Source organism: Oncorhynchus mykiss, chromosome 2, assembly GCF_057628025.1.
Source record: "Oncorhynchus mykiss isolate SJ-2025 chromosome 2, ASM5762802v1, whole genome shotgun sequence".
Classification (NCBI taxonomy): domain Eukaryota; kingdom Metazoa; phylum Chordata; class Actinopteri; order Salmoniformes; family Salmonidae; genus Oncorhynchus; species Oncorhynchus mykiss.
In genome coordinates this window covers 61,189,960-61,208,875 of record NC_143023.1, presented here as the reverse complement: position 1 = coordinate 61,208,875, position 18,916 = coordinate 61,189,960, and the positions used below count along the sequence as shown (strand labels likewise).

Below are 18,916 nucleotides of genomic sequence, written 5' to 3'. Positions count from 1 at the left end.
CCTGACTGGTTGCATCACTGACTGGTATGGCATCAGCTTGGCCTCCGACCGCAAGGCACTACAGAGGGTAGTGCGAACGGCCAAGTACATCACTGGGGCCAAGCTTCCTGCCATCCAGAAACTCTATACCAGGCGGTGTCAGAGGAAGGCTCTAAAAATTGTCAAAGACTCCAGCCATAGACTGTTCTCTCTGCTACCACATGGCAAGTGGTACCAGAGCACCAAGTCTAGGTCCAAGAGGCTTCTAAACAGCTTTTACTCCCAAGCCATAAGACTCCTGAACATCTAGTCAAATAGCTACCTGGACTATTTGCATTGCCCCCTCGCTCCTCCCCTCCCCTCTCCACACCACTGCCACTCTGTTGTCTTTTACTCCCAAGCCATAAGACTCCTGAACATCTAGTCAAATAGCTACCTGGACTATTTGCATTGCCCCCTCGCTCCTCCCCTCCCCTCTCCACACCACTGCCACTCTGTTGTCATCTATACACGGTCACTTTGATAACTCTACCTACATGTACATACTACCTGAACCTGCTGGTGCCCCCGCACATTGACTCTGTACCGGCACCCCCCTGTATTTCTTGTTATTTTTTACTGCTGCTCTTTAATTACTTGTTACTTTTATCTCTTATTCTTATCCATATTTTTTTGAAACTGCACTGTTGGTTAGGGGCTCGTAAGTAAGCATTTCACTGTAAGGTCTACTACACCTGTTGTATTCGGCGCATGTAACTAATAACATTTGATTTGATCTGATTTGATTTTGACAAGGTGACATGCATCACCAATAGTATGGGATGATAGGTTGATGACAGAGATACACCTTTAAACCCCCTCTTGGAGTAGAGTAACTTGGTGGTGACATCTTATTGGACAGAATAGAGGAAATGCCAATCAGAAGACCTACTGTATACCTACCTCCCTGTCAGACATTGCCTACCTTTCTTGAGAGACCAATGACACAGCAGAATGAGTCATCTCATAATGACATGATCATCTTCAGTAGCAGGAGGAATTCCTGACTGCCTTGCATTAACCACTGGTGCAGCAGTGGTGCTTTTATTGTTTTGCTGCTTTGCTGCAGTCACACACACACACACACACACACACACACACACACACACACACACACACACACACACACACACACACACACACACACACACACACACACACACACACACAACGACCTTCACTGTAGGCATTTTGGGACAGACCCCGACACAGCTCAGGGTACAGCCTTTACAAGAACCTATAGAGACACTCATCTTCTGTGAGGTACTGAGCTATATCAGCTGATTCCACCCGCCCTCTCTGCCTCTCTCTCTTTCTCTCTCTCCCTCTCTCTCTGTCGCCCCCCCCCCCCCCCCCCCATCTCTCTCCCTCTCCTTTTTCATTCAGCTGTAACACACTGTACTATTTTTTACTATTTTGGCCAAACCAGGCGTAATGCATACACACACACACGCACGTACACATGCACACACACAAACAGACAAACACTCAGACACACCCACATGGCACGCATATATATGCCATAGAAACTGCACAGCACTCTCCTCCAGGATCATATAAAGACGTGGTGTATCCTGCAAGAGCGACAGTGCGTTAGCTCTCTCGCACACACACACACACACACATACACACTGAGCTAGACTGAACCTCTGGACAGTAGTGCACTCAGACTACAAGGAAAAGCAGAGTTGGAAAGAGGACCCGAAAGGAGAGGAGAGAGGAGAGGAGAGGAGAGGGAGAGCCACTGCTCTGAGAGACAGAGGGAGAGAGAGAGAAAACAAAAGAGAAGACTGGAGCATGTGTTTCTCGACCAAGAACATCTCCCCTTGGGATCCCAACATCTGCATAAAGCAGGAGAAACAGCTGAACCGAACCACATGCAGCTAAAGGACCTTTCCCCAAGCTCCTCAGTTAGCAGCATTATCAGATGAAGCATATTATTTTTTCCCACACGGGGAGGATAAAAGACACTACTGTAGCACTTTTCTTGTAGAATTATTGTAAGAGCTATAGCACTTTGGAGGCTGAAACAGATGGTGAGTACTGCGCTGCGCTGTGTCTGTGTGTGTGTGTGTGTGTGTGTGTGTGTGTGTGTGTGTGTGTGTGTGTGTGTGTGTGTAAAAGCATCTGTTGTTGGGAAGGTTTTCTCTTTCTTTAGGCTTCTGGTGAGAGAATATTACAACTACTAGGCTAACGCATCGAGTCTGTACGCAATAAGAACGTGGTTGTTACCAGAAAACAGGCTGACTGTTCTCCCCCCTCATTCCAGTGCAATTATCAGAGTAAACTAATCCATAAACTTGTGGGAGCAAAATGAAACCAAGGGGAATTGCCATTGACCAAGCTGCAGTAAAGGTATCATTGCAATGCAGGTAGTGTGCACTGGGATGAGAACCACTAACTTTAGGGCTTTATGAAAACGTGAAAGAAGACCGCGGGTATACAGCAGAGTACGTAGCTGAATAACCTTGTATATCAACTTTGCATGCAGACTTCCAGTATCAGGAAGTTGGTAAGATAAATAACATAAATGGACATGTTCCATACAGCATGAGTTCACACTGTCTTGCCGTCTTTTATAAACTCCATAGCAGTGGTTCTCAAACCTCTCCTTGGGGAACCCCAGCCGCTCCGTGTATTTGAACTATTCCACAGCAACGCCTTGACTAGGTGAGTTCAGGTTGAGCTAGTTCAGGGCTACAACAACATTATGAAACGTCTGGGTGTCCCCGAGGAGAGGTTTGAGAACCACTGCTGTACAGTACATTGAGACAGCCGGTTTTGCGGTCTGACAACAACACAGCTTAGGACAAGAAATGACTTAGAACAAGGGACATGCGATACTGTAGATGTAGAGTTCAACACTGGGGACTATGTGTTGTTCTATGTGTTCTGTGTTCCACCACCCGCCAGACAGCCATCTGGAATCATAACTAGCATCTGTGCTGCAGTCTAAACCCTGCTGCCACGGAGGATTGAGACCACGGTCCTAATCTGGGGCAGGAATAACTCCACATTTACAACCCGTCAATGCGTTAGTCACATAAGTGGGAGGCGGACGGGAGGCCTAATCTGATGTGATCTGTGTGATGGTGCACTTGATGGGACAAGCTGTCAAACGCAGTTCGTAAACACCATCTCTTGTAATTAAACACTTGGTATAAATAATGTGTGATACTGTGATGCACTCACCCCTGAGCTGGAACCTTTGCATACACAAATCAGATATATTGGCTCCCTTGCACTTTATAATGGAGTGCAATGGAGCAAAATATGATGTTTTCTCTTCTTAAAGCTGGTTGAATGGCTTTTTGTACCCTGTAGAGACCTGCAACTTACCACAGGTGAGATCAATTACAGAGTAAACAAAATAACTTGCCTCCAACCAAATGAATGAGAATTCTGAATCATTTAGACCAAGATTATTTTGGGCATTTCATGTAAACAATCTCGATGTCAGTTTAGATGTTTTTCTACTTCTTCTTAGTCCCGTGTAGCTGTAAATCAAACGAATACACTTGTGAACTTGAATTTGAACACATTTTTTAAAGAAATAGTCAATTGTGCAAGAGTGCCAACACACCTAAACACATCTGTACAGATGACCATGTGTCCAAACACGAACACGTCTGTCTACCCTCCTTCTGTGGGCAAGTCTGTACTAAATTATTGATGCTAGCTTTTTGTTGTTGTGCCCCTCCCCCCACCACCCCAAAAGCTTCTCTCAGTGGCTGGTACTGTAATTCAATGAAAGGCAGCCCCCCACTGGAAAGGACTCCCAAGTGCTTCAATAACTTCAACTTCGCTACTGTACTGGACGTGCATGCTTCCCCCCCCAAAATTAGGACAATCCATTGAGTGAGTGAGAACCCCAGTAGGGAAGTGAAAGCTGATTGAGGGACTGAATGAAAAGTGCTCTGATGTAGGATAGAGAGTGTGAGAGTCTGTGTGTTTGTGTGTGTGCGTGTGCGTGATACGTAAATGGCAGGGGTGTGGCCAGAGGCACCTTCTGTTCAAAACCATAACCACAGAAAATTTTAAATACATTTAATTATGTACCGCCCCTCAGTGTTCCTTCTTTTATACTTGTCCTTGGCTTAGGGCAGTGTGTGTGTGTGTGTGTGTGTGTGTGTGTGTGTGTGTGTGTGTGTGTGTGTGTGTGTGTGTGTGTGTGTGTGTGTGTGTGTGTGTGTGTGTGTGTGTGTGTGTGTGTGTGTGTGTGTGTGTGTGTGTGTGTGTGTGTGTGTGTGTGCCTTCAGAAAGTATTCAGACCCCTTGACTTTTCCACATTTTGTTACTTTACAGACTTATTCTAAAATTGTTTAAATACATTTAAAATCTGCATCAATCTACACACAATACCCTATAATAACAAAGAAAAAACAGGTTTTAAAAAATCTAAAACAGAAATACCTTATTTACATTTGCTATGAGACTCGAAATTAAGCTCAGGTGCATCCTGTTTCCATTGATCATCCTTGAGATGTTTCTACAACTTGGGAGTCCACCTGTGGTAAATTCAATTGATTGGACAGGATTTGGAAAGGCACACACCTGTCTATATAAGGTCACACAGTTGGCAATGCAAGTCAGAGGAAAAACTAAGCCATGAGGTCAAAAGAATTGTCCGTAGAGCTCCGAGACAGGATTGTGTCGATGAAGGGTGCCCAAACATTTCTGCAGCATTGAAGATCCCCCATCATTCTTAAAAGGTAGAAGTTTGGAACCACCAAGACTACTAGAGCTGGCCGCCCGGCCAAACTGAGCAATCGGGGTAGAAGGGCATTGGTCAGGGAGGTGACCAAGAACCCGAAGGTTACTCTGACAGAGCGCCAGATTTCCACCGAGGAGAGGGGAGAACCTACCAGAAGGACAACAATCCCTGCAGCACTCCACCAATTATTATTTTTTGAATTTTAAATGTATTTAACTAGGCAAGTCAGTTAAGAACAAATTATTATTTTCAATGACAGCCTAGGAACAATGGGTTAACTGCCTTGTTCAGGGGCAGAACAACAGATTTTTACCTTGTCAGCTCAGGGATTCGATATTGCAACCTTTCGGTTACTAGTCAAACGCTCAAACCACTAGGCTACCTGTCACACCATTCAGGCCTTTATGGTAGAGTGGTCAGAAGGAAGCCACTCCTCAGTAAAAGGAACATGACAGCCCTCTTAGTGTTTGCCAAAAGGCAACTAAAAGAACCCAAGATTCTCTGGTCTGATGAAACCAAGATTTAACTTGGCGTCACATCTGGAGGAAACCTGGCACCATCCCTACAATGAAGCAGGGTGGTGGCAGCATCATGCTGTGGGGATGTTTTTCGGTGGCTGAGACTGGGAGACTAGTCAGGATCGAGAGAAAGATGAACGGAGCAAAGTACGGAGAGGTGTGTGTGCCTTTCCAAATCATGTCCAATCAATTGAATTTACCACAGGTGGACTCCAATCAAGTTGTAGAAATGTCTGAAGGATGATCAATGGAAACAGGATGCACCTGAGCTCAATTTTGAGTCTCATAGCAAAGGGACTGAGTACATATGTAAACAAGGCATGTCTGTTTATTATTTTTTTATTATACGTTTGCAAAAATGTCTAAGAACCTGTTTTCACTTTGTCATTATGGGGTATTGTGCATAGATTGAAAAGGGGAAAAAATGTAATCAATTTTAGAATAAGGCTGTAATGTAACCAAATGTGGAAAAAGTAAAGGGGTCTGAATACTTTCCGAATGCACTGTGATTCAGGAGTAACGTGCAAACAGAATAATATGCCCCACCATCATTGGACAGCTTTACAGAAAACCCTCAAATTGCTGAAATAAGTTAATTAAATAAATTATGAGTCAAAAAAACTGATAACTAAAATAGCAGTGCAGATGGCACTCTTTTGCTATTTATTATAGGTTGTTTTGGGGTCACGTGTCACATGTGATGTGAAATGTTCCACGTCATATGTTTTCAGATTTCACATTTTCACATGATTTACCATGTGAAATGTCACACGCAGTGTTCCAAAAACACGTTTTCACATGATTTACCATGTGAAATGTCACACGCAGTGTTCCAAAAACACATTTTCACATGATTTCATGTGAAATTTCACATTAAGTGTGAAATCATGTGATTTTTCACGTAAAATCATGCAGTTCAACATGCGATAACTTGAAACTACACTGTTAGCTATTGCTGCTAATTTTGTGGTCGATGTTGGGGTCTTAATACAGTCAATTTCTACAGTAATAAGATACTTTATCAGTGTTTTGATAAACAGTATATTTACTGCCAATCACAATGCACTTGTGTACTTTTTGGCAAGTCCTAAAAATTAACTTGGGGTGGCAGGGTAGTCTAGTGGTTAGAGTGTTGGACTAGTAACCGGAAGGTTGCAAGTTCAAATCCCCGAGCTGACGACAAATCTGTCGTTCTGCCCCTGAACAGGCAGTTAACCCACTAGGCCGTCATTGAAAATAAGAATTTGTTCTTTAACTGACTTGCCTAGTTAAATAAAGGTAAAAAAAATAAAAAACTTGACATGCCTCACTTGCAACTAAAGTTGACAATTTGATGGAAATCCATTGAACATTCAATTTTTATTTTGTATATGAAAACTTAAGCGAAAAAGTACATCTTGTGTGCACTACAGCGCACAATGATTTTTATCCTCAACAAGTCAGGTTGGTGGAAACACAAACTTCATGCAGATAGAATATTCACATGAGAATCTGTCGCCAATTGGATGGAAAACTAGCTATTTATGCAATTTCAACGTTGTTTGAGTTGCTTTCTGTATCCCCAAATTTGCTTGACCTGATTTTTCACGGCTCAAAGCATCCACATTTCTTGACATAGGTGTCTCAAAGAGCTGTCAGTCAAGTTGAGCTCATGAATATAAGCTCCCCGCCCACTGAGCCTGTCTTTTCAACATTCGTGGCAGTTAGCATGAGAGAGAAATTATAACGAGTGATATCATAGTCACTCAAAAGCCTATTTTTACAAGGGAATCATAATAACTGTTCAGGACCTTTTAAGTTATTGGAAAATGCATAATTCTTTTACACATTTGCAGGACAGATAACGTCAAAGGAGGTACCCCATTTGAATTGGCATGACCATCAAACTGCTACAACATTTCCACTGACAGTTGGCACAAACACATAGATAGTTGACCACACCCACAGATGTGCTAATTACCCCACCTATCAAAAGTGCAGTGATGATCGTACCATATATTCAAAATATTGAATTGAAAAATTTTCCCATTATATCTACTTTTTGTACCCCAGGTAACAACACTGTAGTGTAACCTAACCATACCATTATGTTTTAATTGTGTCAATATACAGTACCAGTCAAAAGTTTGAACACCTACTCATTCAAGGGTTTTTCTTTGTTTTTAGTATTTTCTACATTGTAGAATAGTAGTGAAGACATCAAAACTATGAAATAACACATATGGGATCATGTAGTAACCAAAAACGCATTGAACAAATCAAAATATATTTTATATTTAAGATTATTCAAAGTAGCCACCCTTTGCTTTGGTGACAGCTTTGTACACTCTTGGCATTCTCTCAACTAGCTTCATGAGGTTGTCACCTGGAATGCATTTCAATTAACAGGTGTGCCTTGTTAAAAGTTGATTTGTGGAATTTCTTTCCTTAACGCATTTGAGCCAATCAGTTGTGTTGTGAAAAGTTAGGGATAGTATACAAAAGATATACCTATTTGTTAAAATACCAAGTCCATATTATGGCAAGAAAAGCTCAAATAAGCAAAGAGAAATGAAAGTCCATCATTACTTTAAGACATGAAGGTCAGTCAATCCGGAACATTTCAAGAACCTTGAAAGATTCTTCAAGTGCAGTCGCAAAAACCATCAAGCGTTATGATGAAGCTGGCTCTCATGAGGACCGCCACAGGAAATGAAGACCCAGAGTTACTTCTGCTGCAGAAGATAAAGTTCATTAGAGTTACCAGCTTCAGAAATTGTAGCCCATATAAATGCTTCACAGAGTTCAAGTAACAGACATCTCAACATCAACTGTTCAGAGGAGACTGAGTGAATAAGGCCTTTGTGGTCGAATTGCTGCAAATAAACCACTACTAATGAAAACCAATAAGAAGAAATTTGCTTGTGCCAAGAAACACGACTGGTGGAAATCTGTCCTTTGGTCTGATGAGTCCAAATTTGAGATTTTTGGTTCAGCCTGCCATGTCTTTGTGAGACGCAGATAGGTGAATGGATGATCTTCGCATGTGTGGTTCACACCGTGAAGCATGGAGGTGTGATGGTGTGGGGGTGCTTTGCTTGTGACACTGTTAATGATTTCTTTAGAATTCAAGGCACACATAACCAGCATGGCTACCACAGCATTCTGCATTGATACCCCATCCCATCTGGTTTGCGCTTCGTGGGAATATCCTTTGCTTTTCAACAGGACAATGACCCAACACACCTCCAGGCTGTGTAAGGGCTATTTGACCAAGAAGGAGAGTGATGGAGTGCTGCATCAGATGACCTGGCCTCTACAATCACCCAACCTCAACCCAATTGTGATGGTTTGGGATGCGTTGGACCACAAAGTGAAGGAAAATCAGGCAACAAGTGCTCAGCACATGTGGGAACACATTCAAGACTGTTGGAAAAGCATTCTAGGTGAAGCTGGTTGAGAGAATGCCAAGAGTGTGCCAAGCTGACATCAAGGCTACTTTGAAGAATCTAAAATTTATATTTATTTGGCTACTACATGATTCCATGTGTGCTATTTCATAGTTTTGATGTCTTTACTATTATTCTACAATGTCAAAAATAGTAAAAATAAAGAAAAACCCTGGAATGAGTACTGTAGGTGTGTCCAAAGTTTTGACTGGTACTGTATGTTCCAAGCAATTGGTATGAACCTGGTGGCACTGCAGACACGTCGATGCACTCCCAACCGCCCGGTTGGAAGTTCAAAGCATTAATTTATGCTCTACATCAAGTGTCTTTGAGCACTGCTAGTTTTAAATTGTTGTTACGTTGATGGTGATTACGAGACCATTATTTACTTGATTCTGTGCAGCTTTTAGCGAAGTGCCGAAATACATTATTGCCAATAAGTCTGTGGCCATATCTCTTTCACACTCACATATTTGGTGATGTAGCTGCACTGTAAGCAGGACATTTCAGTTTGCTTGCAACTAAGAGGTTATGAATTGAAATCCCATTTAAGGCTAAGTCCCAATTTTGGTCACAGTACACGATTTTACAGTAATTGAAATCAGAATACATCAGAGCAATCTTGAGGGAATACTATTTGAGTCAGCAAAGGATATTCATATGATAGGTGAGATATACAAAACCTTGCAGAGAGGCTGTCCAACTGACAATCTCTTTGAAAAAAATATAAACTATCAGAACCAAAATTTTACAATAAGTGACATTGGCACAAGATGGAGGGAATGTTGCAACGTAACTAATGAAAATGTATGCTTAATCCAGTATAAACTAATGTATAGAATGTATTACACAAGAGGCAAACTTGACAAATTCTACAGCACAATGGCAGGGTCATGTCTTAAGTGTAAAACTAACATTGACTCAAATATCCATGCCTTCTGGGAATGCTATGAAATCCAAAAGTTATGAGCGGAGTTAGAAAGTTGGCTGTCAAAAGTATTACAATGTAAATGTACTTTTAATCTGTCTGTCTGCATATTTCAAATTTGATTTGTCACAGGTGTAGACCCTACAGTGAAATGCTTACTTACAAGCCCTTAACCAACAATGCTTTATTAAGAAGTTAAGAAAAAAAAGTGTTAAGTAAAAAATAATAAAAAATTATTAAAGGGCAGCAGTAAAATAACAATAGCGAGGCTAAATACAGGAAGTACCGGTACAGAGTCAATGTGCGGGGGCACCGGTTAGACGAGGTAATATGTACATGTAGGTAGAGTTAAAGTGACTATGCATAGATAATAAACAGAGAGTAGCAGCAGCTTAAAAGAGGGGTCTGGGAAGCCCTTTGATTAGCTGTTCAGGCTAATCTGGGGGTAGAAGCTGCTATGAAGCCTTTTGGACTTAGACTTGGTGCTCTGGTACCTCTTGCTGTGTGGTAGAGGAGAGAACAGTCTATGACTAGGGTGGCTGGAGTCTTTGACCATTTTTAGGGCCTTCCTCTGACACCGCCTGGTATAGAGGTCCTGGATGGCAGGAAGCTTGGCCCCAGTGATGTACTGGGCCATACGCACTACCCTCTGTAGTGCCTTGCAGTCGGAGGCTGAGCAGTTTCCATACCAGGTGGTGCAACCAGTCAACCAGGTGATACCAGGTGATGCAACCAGTCAACCATTGATGCTCTCAATGGTGCAGCTGTAGAACCTTTTGAGTCTCCTGAGGGGGAATAGGCTTTGTTGTGCCCTCTCCATGACTGTCTTAGTGTGTTTGGACTATGAAAGTTGGGTGATGTGCACACCAAGGAACTTGAAGCCTTCAACCTGCTCCACTGCAGCCCGTCGGTGAGAATGGGGGCGTGCTCGGTCTTCCGTTTGCTGTAGGCCACAATCATCTCCTTTTGTGTTGATCACGTTGAGGGAGAGGTTGTTGTCCTGGCACCACGCGGCCAGGTCTCTGATGAAAGCGCTCAAAACACCTTTTATCAGATCTTCCCATTTCATCTCCATCTGCTATCACCTCCTTGATGCTGGACCTCTGGCAGAGAGGTCAGGGTAATCTTCTCAAGGCCCCAGCACTAATCGAGGAATGAGGATTACCTCATCTTCTTAAGAATGGTTAAGCTGCACTCAAACAATGCTGGGTTGTTTGGTTCATTGGGTCACTTAGTCAGGGTTTTTTTCTTTAAAAACCGCTGTGTTATTGATGCTGGGTAAGGGTTTATTGGTGATGGGTTATTGAGATATGACTCACTGGGTCAGATCGAATGATTGGAGGCATGGCTTAGTATGGGTGTGGCTTTCAGATAGTTGTTTTTAGTCATCCATAAGAGTAAAAGTCATTCCTGTTCATCTGTTTTGTTGTATAATTAATACACGGCAAAGTTGAACATTGACATGTTTGTAGTTTCAATAAAGCTTATAGAAGTGTTTGAGTTCCTTATTTGCCTTATATAAACTTAACATGATGAACAGGAATGTCATTTACTCTCACTGGTGGCCAATTAGATCTAGCTGATAGCCACACCCTGAATACTCCACACCTCCTGAAAATAACCAAAGGATTATGTAAAAAAATGACCCAGCTGCTAGGTCAAACCAGTCTGAGAGGACAAAATGCCCAACTAATGGTTAAATTAACCCATGTTTGGGTAAGCCTCAAAGTGAACTGAGTATACACTCAACCCAACAGAACACTGAATGTGTTCTGTCCAATATTTACTAGCGCCGGGTTACCAACGAACCCAAATAGTTTTTAACACAGCATTTTTTTTTTGAGTGTGGTGTTGCTGCACTGGTGACAGCTCCAGTCAGTGACAGAACGCTGTGGTTCATCTGACTCCAGATCAGATGTACTCATCATGCTCTGATTAAACAGGACACGATGTGCGATGTGCGATGCGCACACCTCACATGTCAAACAGCAAAACACCCAACGAAGATACGCTAATATAACCAAGTGCACCTAAAACTGGGAAACAGAAGCAAGAACACTTCATATCAAAATTTGAGGAACAGAAGCAACTACACTTCCTACTGAAAATTGAGAAACAGAACCAAATGCACCCAATTCTGAGAAATACAACCAAGCACACCCAATACTGAGACACGAAGATATAACCAAGCACACCCAATACTCAGGCGTCAAACTTCACAAAACCAAACAATACTGTAAGTGCCCTCAATGCCTCCCAACTCTACCTACAGTTGAATACAGGAAATCATGTTGTATAACCCTAGTGAGAGTACAGCGTATGAGAATGTAAGAGGAAAGGAAGAGGAGGAGAGCCTTTGTGGAGGGATGACAAAAGAAGGACCTTGAGGCTCCTCTAAACTGGTTCTACTAAGTGGCAGCAGAGGCACGCATGATGGAGCTACATCATTTCTCTCTAATCATGAAATTTAGGACACATTTCTCTCTTTCTCTCTCTCTCTCTCTCTCCTGTGTGATTGTCTGCAGGTGAAAGATGAGGGTTGTCTGTGTTCAGTAGAAAGTTAACTTTGACTTCATCTCCGTACAGTATTTGCATTTCCTTAGTATCAAGCTCTTTTTTGACTGAACCCCCCCCCCCCCCCCCCCGCTTGAAATACCAGAGAAGTAAAATGGAATCAAAAGTGATAAAAAGGGAAACAAAGTCTTCAACAGTCAGAGGGATAAGAGGGTGAAGTATAGAATGATGTTGTTCCAAATCAGATGGAAGAGATTGTTGTCCTTCCTAATCTGTACATGTGGCATATTATCATATTCATTATTATATAAGAAGAGAGTTCAACTGCCAACAATCTCTCTCCTACACATCCAAATACGCAATGTGTATTGCTCATCTGATGACTCCTTTTCTCTCGTTCTCATTCTCCCGCTCTCTTTCGTTTTTTTCAGTCTTTCTTACTGTTTTTCATTTACCAGGGTTCTGCATAGCTGGTGGGTGGCACAAGGACGACACCTACTGCCAGTGCCAGTCTATGGTGGCACCAGAGTGGGCAGAGCAGACATGCAGCCCCTTGACAGGACCCACCCGGAGAGCCTGGGTGAGTGACTACCGCAGGGGGCTAATTGACAGGCAGAAGTGTTTAGTTACTCGTCTTTTAAATTGATTTCACAATTTCCTGTACGTAGATTTGACTTGGCATCCAACGAATTCTGGGGGTTGACTTAGATTACTCAGACATTTGGCGAAAATCTTGCACTGGTCATGTCATTGAAATGTGTAATTCAATTTCTCTCCTTTTAAATCTCTCCTCTCCTCCCTCCCGAGTCTATGCAGCCCTGCCCAGTCTACTGCTGGTACTGCTCGGTCTGCTAGAGGCGGCTAGCGGTTGTCCCACCTTGTGCATCTGCAAAAGCAATGGCACAGACTGTACAGGCCTAGCTCTGCTCTCCCTAACCACCGTCCTGCCCCTGCTGCCCCAGGACACCCGCACCCTCCGCCTGCCCCACAACAACCTCTCCTCCCTAGGCGACAGGGACCTGTTCAACCTCAGCGCTCTGGAGCTCCTGGACCTCTCCGACAACCACCTCTTCAGCCTGCAGCCAGGGGCATTCTCTGGACTCAGTAGCCTCCAGTGGCTCAACCTCTCTGGTAACAATCTGGGTGACTGCCCCCTTCCTACCTCTCTTGACCCCAGTAACCAGACGGAGGTGACACAGAGTAACAGGAGTTGCTGGGGGCTGAGCCGAGAGCTGTTCCAGGGTCTGTGGACACTGAAAGGGCTGGACTTGTCGCTGAACGGCCTGGTTGTTCTGCCCATGGGCCTGCTGGACGAGCTCCAGGGCCTGGCCTGGCTGTCTCTGGCTGGAAACAAGCTGCAGAGCTTGGACAGAGCCACCTTCCAGCCCCTGGGCAGCCTGTTGAGCCTCCAACTGGCAGGGAACCCATGGGAGTGTGACTGCAACCTGAGGGACTTCAAGCACTGGATGGAGTGGATGCTGTACAGACGTGAGTGCTATGTTGTGTATTGAAAGGCTTTAAGGTTACAATGTTTCAAGTACAGCCAAGTCATTTCGCCTTCGTTCCATGTCATGTACTAGTCTGATACTGTATCAAGTATGTAAATGAGATTGATTAGCTATTGATTGTGTTAATGATCCACTGCATGACTCTCTGTGTCTCAGATGGGCAGGTGGATGCTGTGAAGTGCAACCTCCCCAAAGAGCTGAGGGGGCAGGACATCCGCAGCATCCCCATAGAGATGTTCAACTACTGCCTGCAGCTGGACAACCAGGACAGTGTCCCTGGCTACAACGGGCCCAGAGGAGGAAGCCCACCCTGCGTCGGTCGGATTAACGGACCCATGAACGGGCCCCAGGTTAACCAAGAAGAATGTGTGCGCCAGCGCTACCGGCCCGTTAGCGTGCGCAGGGCCTGGGGGACTCAGATCGTGGCGGCGTGTGTGTGCGGCGTGGTGTGCGTGTTGATGGTGGTGGCGGCCACCTACGGCTGTATCTACGCCTCTCTCATGGCCAAGTACCAGAGGGAGCTGAAGAACAGAGGGCAGCCGCTGATGGCGGGGGAGGGAGGGGGGGAGACAGATGCTGAGGACGGAGCCTGTATGTCCTCCCCAACGTCACCAGATGAGCCAGAGCTAAAGGAGTCCAGCCCGATAGTCCACGGATACAGAATAACGGGCTTTTGACCATTGTTTTTCTGACTGGCTGAAACTCCTGTTACAAGCATTCAGTGGACTGAACTGCATGTCGTACTCCTCTGTTAGGGCATTCTAGGTGAGGGAATGTACGGAGCTGAGAAAGAATATCCCTGCTGCACATTGCTGGTGGTGGAGTCATACAGACATGATCATACAGGTGATCGTATAGAGTAAAAACTGGAATCCTGCTTTGCTTCAAGACGTGTGGATGCTCTGTGGTTTGTTCTGCCCTGTGACTCTTTAGTCAGCTCTCCAACTGTGTGTTCATGATTTTGGCACCTCTGCACCTTGGTTAAAGAGACGTTCCTCGAAATTGTCTTTGGAATTGTTATTATTCTTTGATCCCACCGTTGTCAAAGTTATTTGTGTTTGAAGCAAAACATGTCAACAGATCATAGATTAAGTCAACATGTTGAATATCCCTGTCCAATATCCCTGTGTTGTAACTGCTCCGAATGTTTCGCTACAATAAGCCCAGGTAAACAATCCCAGTAGTGGTTGTCGCTCAATTAGTTGGATGAGAGAAAACCAAAAAATTGTTGAAATGAATGTACTGAGAAATTAATGTTAAAGCAGTCTTTCTTGTGTATTAGATCTGTGCTCATGTGTAGTTGCTTAATTTAATATTCCAAATCATATCTATGCAGAGGTAGCCTGCTTTCAATGTTCCAAAGCCATACAATACAACAGCACGCTACTGACCTCTAGAGGATGTTATGATAACAGCAGCTGAAGAGAATCAGTTCCATGGATAGCAGCCATATTCATTACAAAAGGAATCTAGTTGCCAGCTATTTCCATTCAACCATTTAGAACTGTCAAAGAGATCATCAACACTGCCCTAAAACAGGTGTGTATATATATACAACTATCTCCTTATTTAGTTAACCCTTATTTTTGTCTCTATGTTAAAGCTGAAATCTGCGTAAGGTAAAACCCAGGTGTTATTGTTTTTGTTTTGTTCAGGAAATGGAGTAGAGGAGCATCCAGCATCATGGTAAAATAAAATGGTAATACGTACTCTACTGTTCTATCGCATGTGCAATGATGTCTGAGGGGGGGGGAAAAACTGTGTGGTTGTTTGAAGTAACGTTTTTGTTTTGGAAGTAGCAGTTTCACCGCTACGGATTCCAGCTTTAAGGGCCACAGCTTTAAGGGCCACAGCTTTAAGGGCCACACACACCCTATGCAAACAGAGCAACGGCGCGTCGTATACAGTCCCTTCCAAAATTTGATCCACACAAAAGAACATAGAACTACGTAGAAAACAACGCTCCATCGCTGTGTTTGCATAGTTTACGTAAAGTGTGTAGGGGCCTTTAAGCACATTCAGTATCTGCTCTTCAGGTTTGCTCCAGAAGACGAAGTGAGAAATGTGATATTCTGTTCATCACGCCGATGAAAATAAAGCATTTATTTATCTATGCTGCCCGTCACAATTTATTCCTGGCTGAATTTTTCATTCTAGCTATATTTATGAGACAGGACTTGAAAAAAAGCCTTTGAAGATGTGAAAAACATCACAGTTGTCACAGGAACACACACTCAACAGTAACCATGGTCTTTTGGGGACAAGACAAATGGAGTGCTTCCCTCTCCACAAAAGAATGTGTGTCAAACATTTAGCAGTAGCACCCCAGAGACTACTACTTCCAGTATGAACACTTCTATGTGTATTGAACACTCCAGTACACATAGAAGCCACAAGATGCATCAACGCCTCCAGCAGTTGTGAAAAGGAGCCAGACATTTCAGAGAGAGTAAAAGACAGCAGAAGCTTACCTCCAGCCATGGCTGTCTTGCCTCCCGATGATACAGTCACAGCTGTGACAGCTATGACATACTTCGACGCCCCTGTCACAACAGAATCAACCATCAGTCTCACACCACCTCTGCAGTGGCATATTGCAGTTTCGCGGACCCCCCAGGTCTGAGAAACCCCCCTCCAACCCAGCTAGCTTCCTACAATTGTACACATTTTGCCATGGGGCAAATAGAAAAATGTGGCGTTTTACAGTTAAAATCATGCTATTCTACACATTTTGCATTGAGGCTGTACATTTTGCATTTTTAAAGCTAATTTCCTGCTATTCTACCATTTTTCCATGAGGCTGAGAGAACATTTAGCAGTTTTACAGTTAATTTCCTGCAATTCTTTTAAAAATGTTTTTACACGGCTTATGACATGTTCATATCCTATCAGGGGAAGTTGGGAGGGGAACCATAGAGATTCTATTAAATCACTAGAGGGACTATGTCATAAACCCTTGAAGTTCCAGAAGGGGTGGGAAATGGCAGCCATTTTGGTCAGGGAGAAATTCAAACCAGTCTAATGAGAATGAATGGCAGTAGAGGCATAGTCTTGAATTTACTTATGCAAGAGCCTGTGGGCCTGTGGTACGCAAGTTAACCTCTGACTTATTGTATGTCTGTATATTAGAGTTAGGGTCAATTAAGCTAAAATTCCTGCCAGTTTGGGTTTGATTATGACATTTCTCAATAGTGATTCCACTCAATTCCTAAATTGACTGGGTAGAAGACAGAATTCACTAGACTGGTGCCAGGTCGGCTTACCAACACCTATGGCCATTGTCACGACAAGTGTTGCTAAGACAGCACAAACAGATGTGTGACCAGGCTAGGAATTGAACTCAACCATGGATCACATGGTAGGCCTACAGTACCTGTCTTGTCTTTGTTGTCGTTGTCCTCCACCGGCATGTAGTAGAGGAATCTTCCGGGAGGGTTCTCCATGGCCAGACGGTACCACAGGGGGAAGTGGTCCATGGTGAACAGGTTGTCCTTATCCGCTGGAGTCAGGAACTTCCTTTGGAGCAGGAAGTTAAGAGAGATCAAATTCCTCGTTTGTATTCATTAGTGCACAATGTAGCAAAACGTTTTGCAACGCAAAAAAAACATTGTTTCTTATTGGGCAAGTTCAGGTAGTGCCTTCCTGTTTCTTTAATTTGGTGCCAATGAATACTTCTGTGCTCAAAGGACATAGTGAACGTATAATATAATGTAGGGCTAATGTAGGTTGTTTGACTCACTTGGCGACCCTGGTCTCCATGCCGGTGTATCTGGTCAGCCGGATGATGCCAGAGCGAGTTCCCAGGAAGGCTGTCTCCACACCCGCCTCCGTCCTGAACATACACAAATACACAGATGGGTCTTTAATGCACTTGAACACACATGCGCACACATTTGCACATACTCATGCTCACACGCAAACACACAACACACACACAAACAAGCACTAGCTAACATTAAATGACATTTGTGAAAATAATAATTTTGTAGTCTTACCCAGATGCATTGAGCATTATTGCCTGCCAGTAGGCTTCTAAGGGGGCTGTCACCACAGCATCAAACAGGGTCTGCTGCAGCAGCACATCGTCACCTGGAAGTCACAGACACTCAGTCAACATCAAACCGGACATCTGCCTGATATCATAATTATTTATTTGTCTTAATAATAGTCTTTATTATCCCCATTGGCCGATGCCCTCTCAACCGCTAGTCTTCCTGTGGATCCACAAAAAAAGGTTTGGATTTAGGGTTCGGGTAACATTCGAATTGGGGTTAGCGTTGAATAAATGGTTGTCTTTGGAGGATGGAGCAGGTTGTAGAGACAGTACTCACACTCCAGGTCAGGCTCCTTCCCCTGCAGGTAGCGAATGACAGCCTGGAGCTGAGAGTATTTGCGGTGGTGAGGGTCAATGTCTGTCTCACAGTATGTCCTGAACAGAAAGGATACAGTACGCCCTGAATGGATGAGGGGTTTTCACTCTATTAAGTCCAAGGGCCATTAAAGGCCAATGAAGTATTACAGTCCAATACTCTATCATTTAGAGTATTAGAGTTCAATACCCATTGATTTAGATTATTACAATTCAATTATTTAAGCGTTACACTCCAACATTCTGTAATATATAATATTATTGTCCAATTTTCATTTATTTATCTATGCTTACCACTCAGCGGCTATGGATAGATCAGGGGACGTCAGGTCATGCAGGCCTGAGAGGAGATTGGATGAAAACCAGTCAATAAACCAGATTGTTCTGCAGTAGATGAGTGGCAGAGAGAGTGGCCAATGGCACTTACCCTCTTCCACAGAGACCGTCCCCATGAACATCAGCTGTCCGTGACCCCTGGTCAGCACCATACCAAAACTGTGGAGGGAAATACATAAGGTACAATGTGGAGGGAGATGTTCAATGACTTTATTCAATCTAATAGGCCAACATTCCATACTCACTAACCTAGTATCACATTTACCTGAATGGGGTGTCGTTGATGGTTGTGTAGAAATAGTCATTTGTTAAGAACATAGGCCTTTTCTGTTGTAAATAAAACATTTGAAATGCGTTGTGAGACAGTTGTTACAATCAACATTATTGAATCGTTTTTTACATAAACTACTGAGCCACGTTTAATCTCCCCACAAACGAGGTCTCACTTACCGCTTTGTCCACTGATGCGCTCACATTTAAGGACAGAGTGCCTGTCTCCCCTTTCACCATGGCTGTCCTTAGCTGGAAAGAACAGACACATTAATGAACACAATCTCTGTTGAAGTTGTGTTCACTTGCCTTA

General features: G+C 43.5%; 2 protein-coding genes across 6 annotated transcripts in view; one reads left to right on the top strand and one right to left on the bottom strand.

Annotated features, from left to right (window-relative positions):
- LOC110493150 (voltage-dependent calcium channel subunit alpha-2/delta-4) overlaps positions 1-18,916 on the bottom strand; it is a 96,872-nt gene that overhangs the window by 36,611 nt on the left and 41,345 nt on the right. For 2 of the 3 annotated variants that reach the window (XM_021567396.3, XM_036952286.2), the window contains exons 16-24: positions 18,784-18,855; positions 18,599-18,660; positions 18,425-18,492; positions 18,292-18,337; positions 17,960-18,057; positions 17,624-17,717; positions 17,368-17,460; positions 17,002-17,144; positions 16,100-16,171 (exon numbers count right to left, since the gene is read on the bottom strand). In XM_021567396.3, coding sequence (XP_021423071.3) covers positions 16,100-16,171; positions 17,002-17,144; positions 17,368-17,460; positions 17,624-17,717; positions 17,960-18,057; positions 18,292-18,337; positions 18,425-18,492; positions 18,599-18,660; positions 18,784-18,855 — 748 coding nt within the window. Of the gene's footprint in view, positions 1-16,099; positions 16,172-17,001; positions 17,145-17,367; positions 17,461-17,623; positions 17,843-17,959; positions 18,058-18,291; positions 18,338-18,424; positions 18,493-18,598; positions 18,661-18,783; positions 18,856-18,916 lie in introns of all 3 variants that reach the window. The other variant, XR_016487562.1, reaches the window with a different exon arrangement.
- Positions 1,461-15,753, top strand: LOC110493151 (leucine-rich repeat and transmembrane domain-containing protein 2). 3 transcript variants are annotated; one of them, XM_090204086.1, is made up of 4 exons: positions 1,461-2,054; positions 12,579-12,700; positions 12,937-13,608; positions 13,785-15,753. In XM_090204086.1, exons 2-4 carry the CDS (start codon positions 12,664-12,666, stop codon positions 14,303-14,305), a joined length of 1,230 nt encoding a protein of 409 aa, XP_090060212.1. In that variant the 5' UTR covers positions 1,461-2,054; positions 12,579-12,663; the 3' UTR covers positions 14,306-15,753. The 3 variants fall into 3 exon arrangements, with proteins under 3 accessions (XP_090060212.1, XP_090060216.1, XP_090060201.1); XM_090204090.1 differs by lacking the exon at positions 1,461-2,054 and having other exon boundaries at positions 12,488-12,700; XM_090204075.1 differs by lacking the exons at positions 1,461-2,054; positions 12,579-12,700 and having other exon boundaries at positions 12,703-13,608.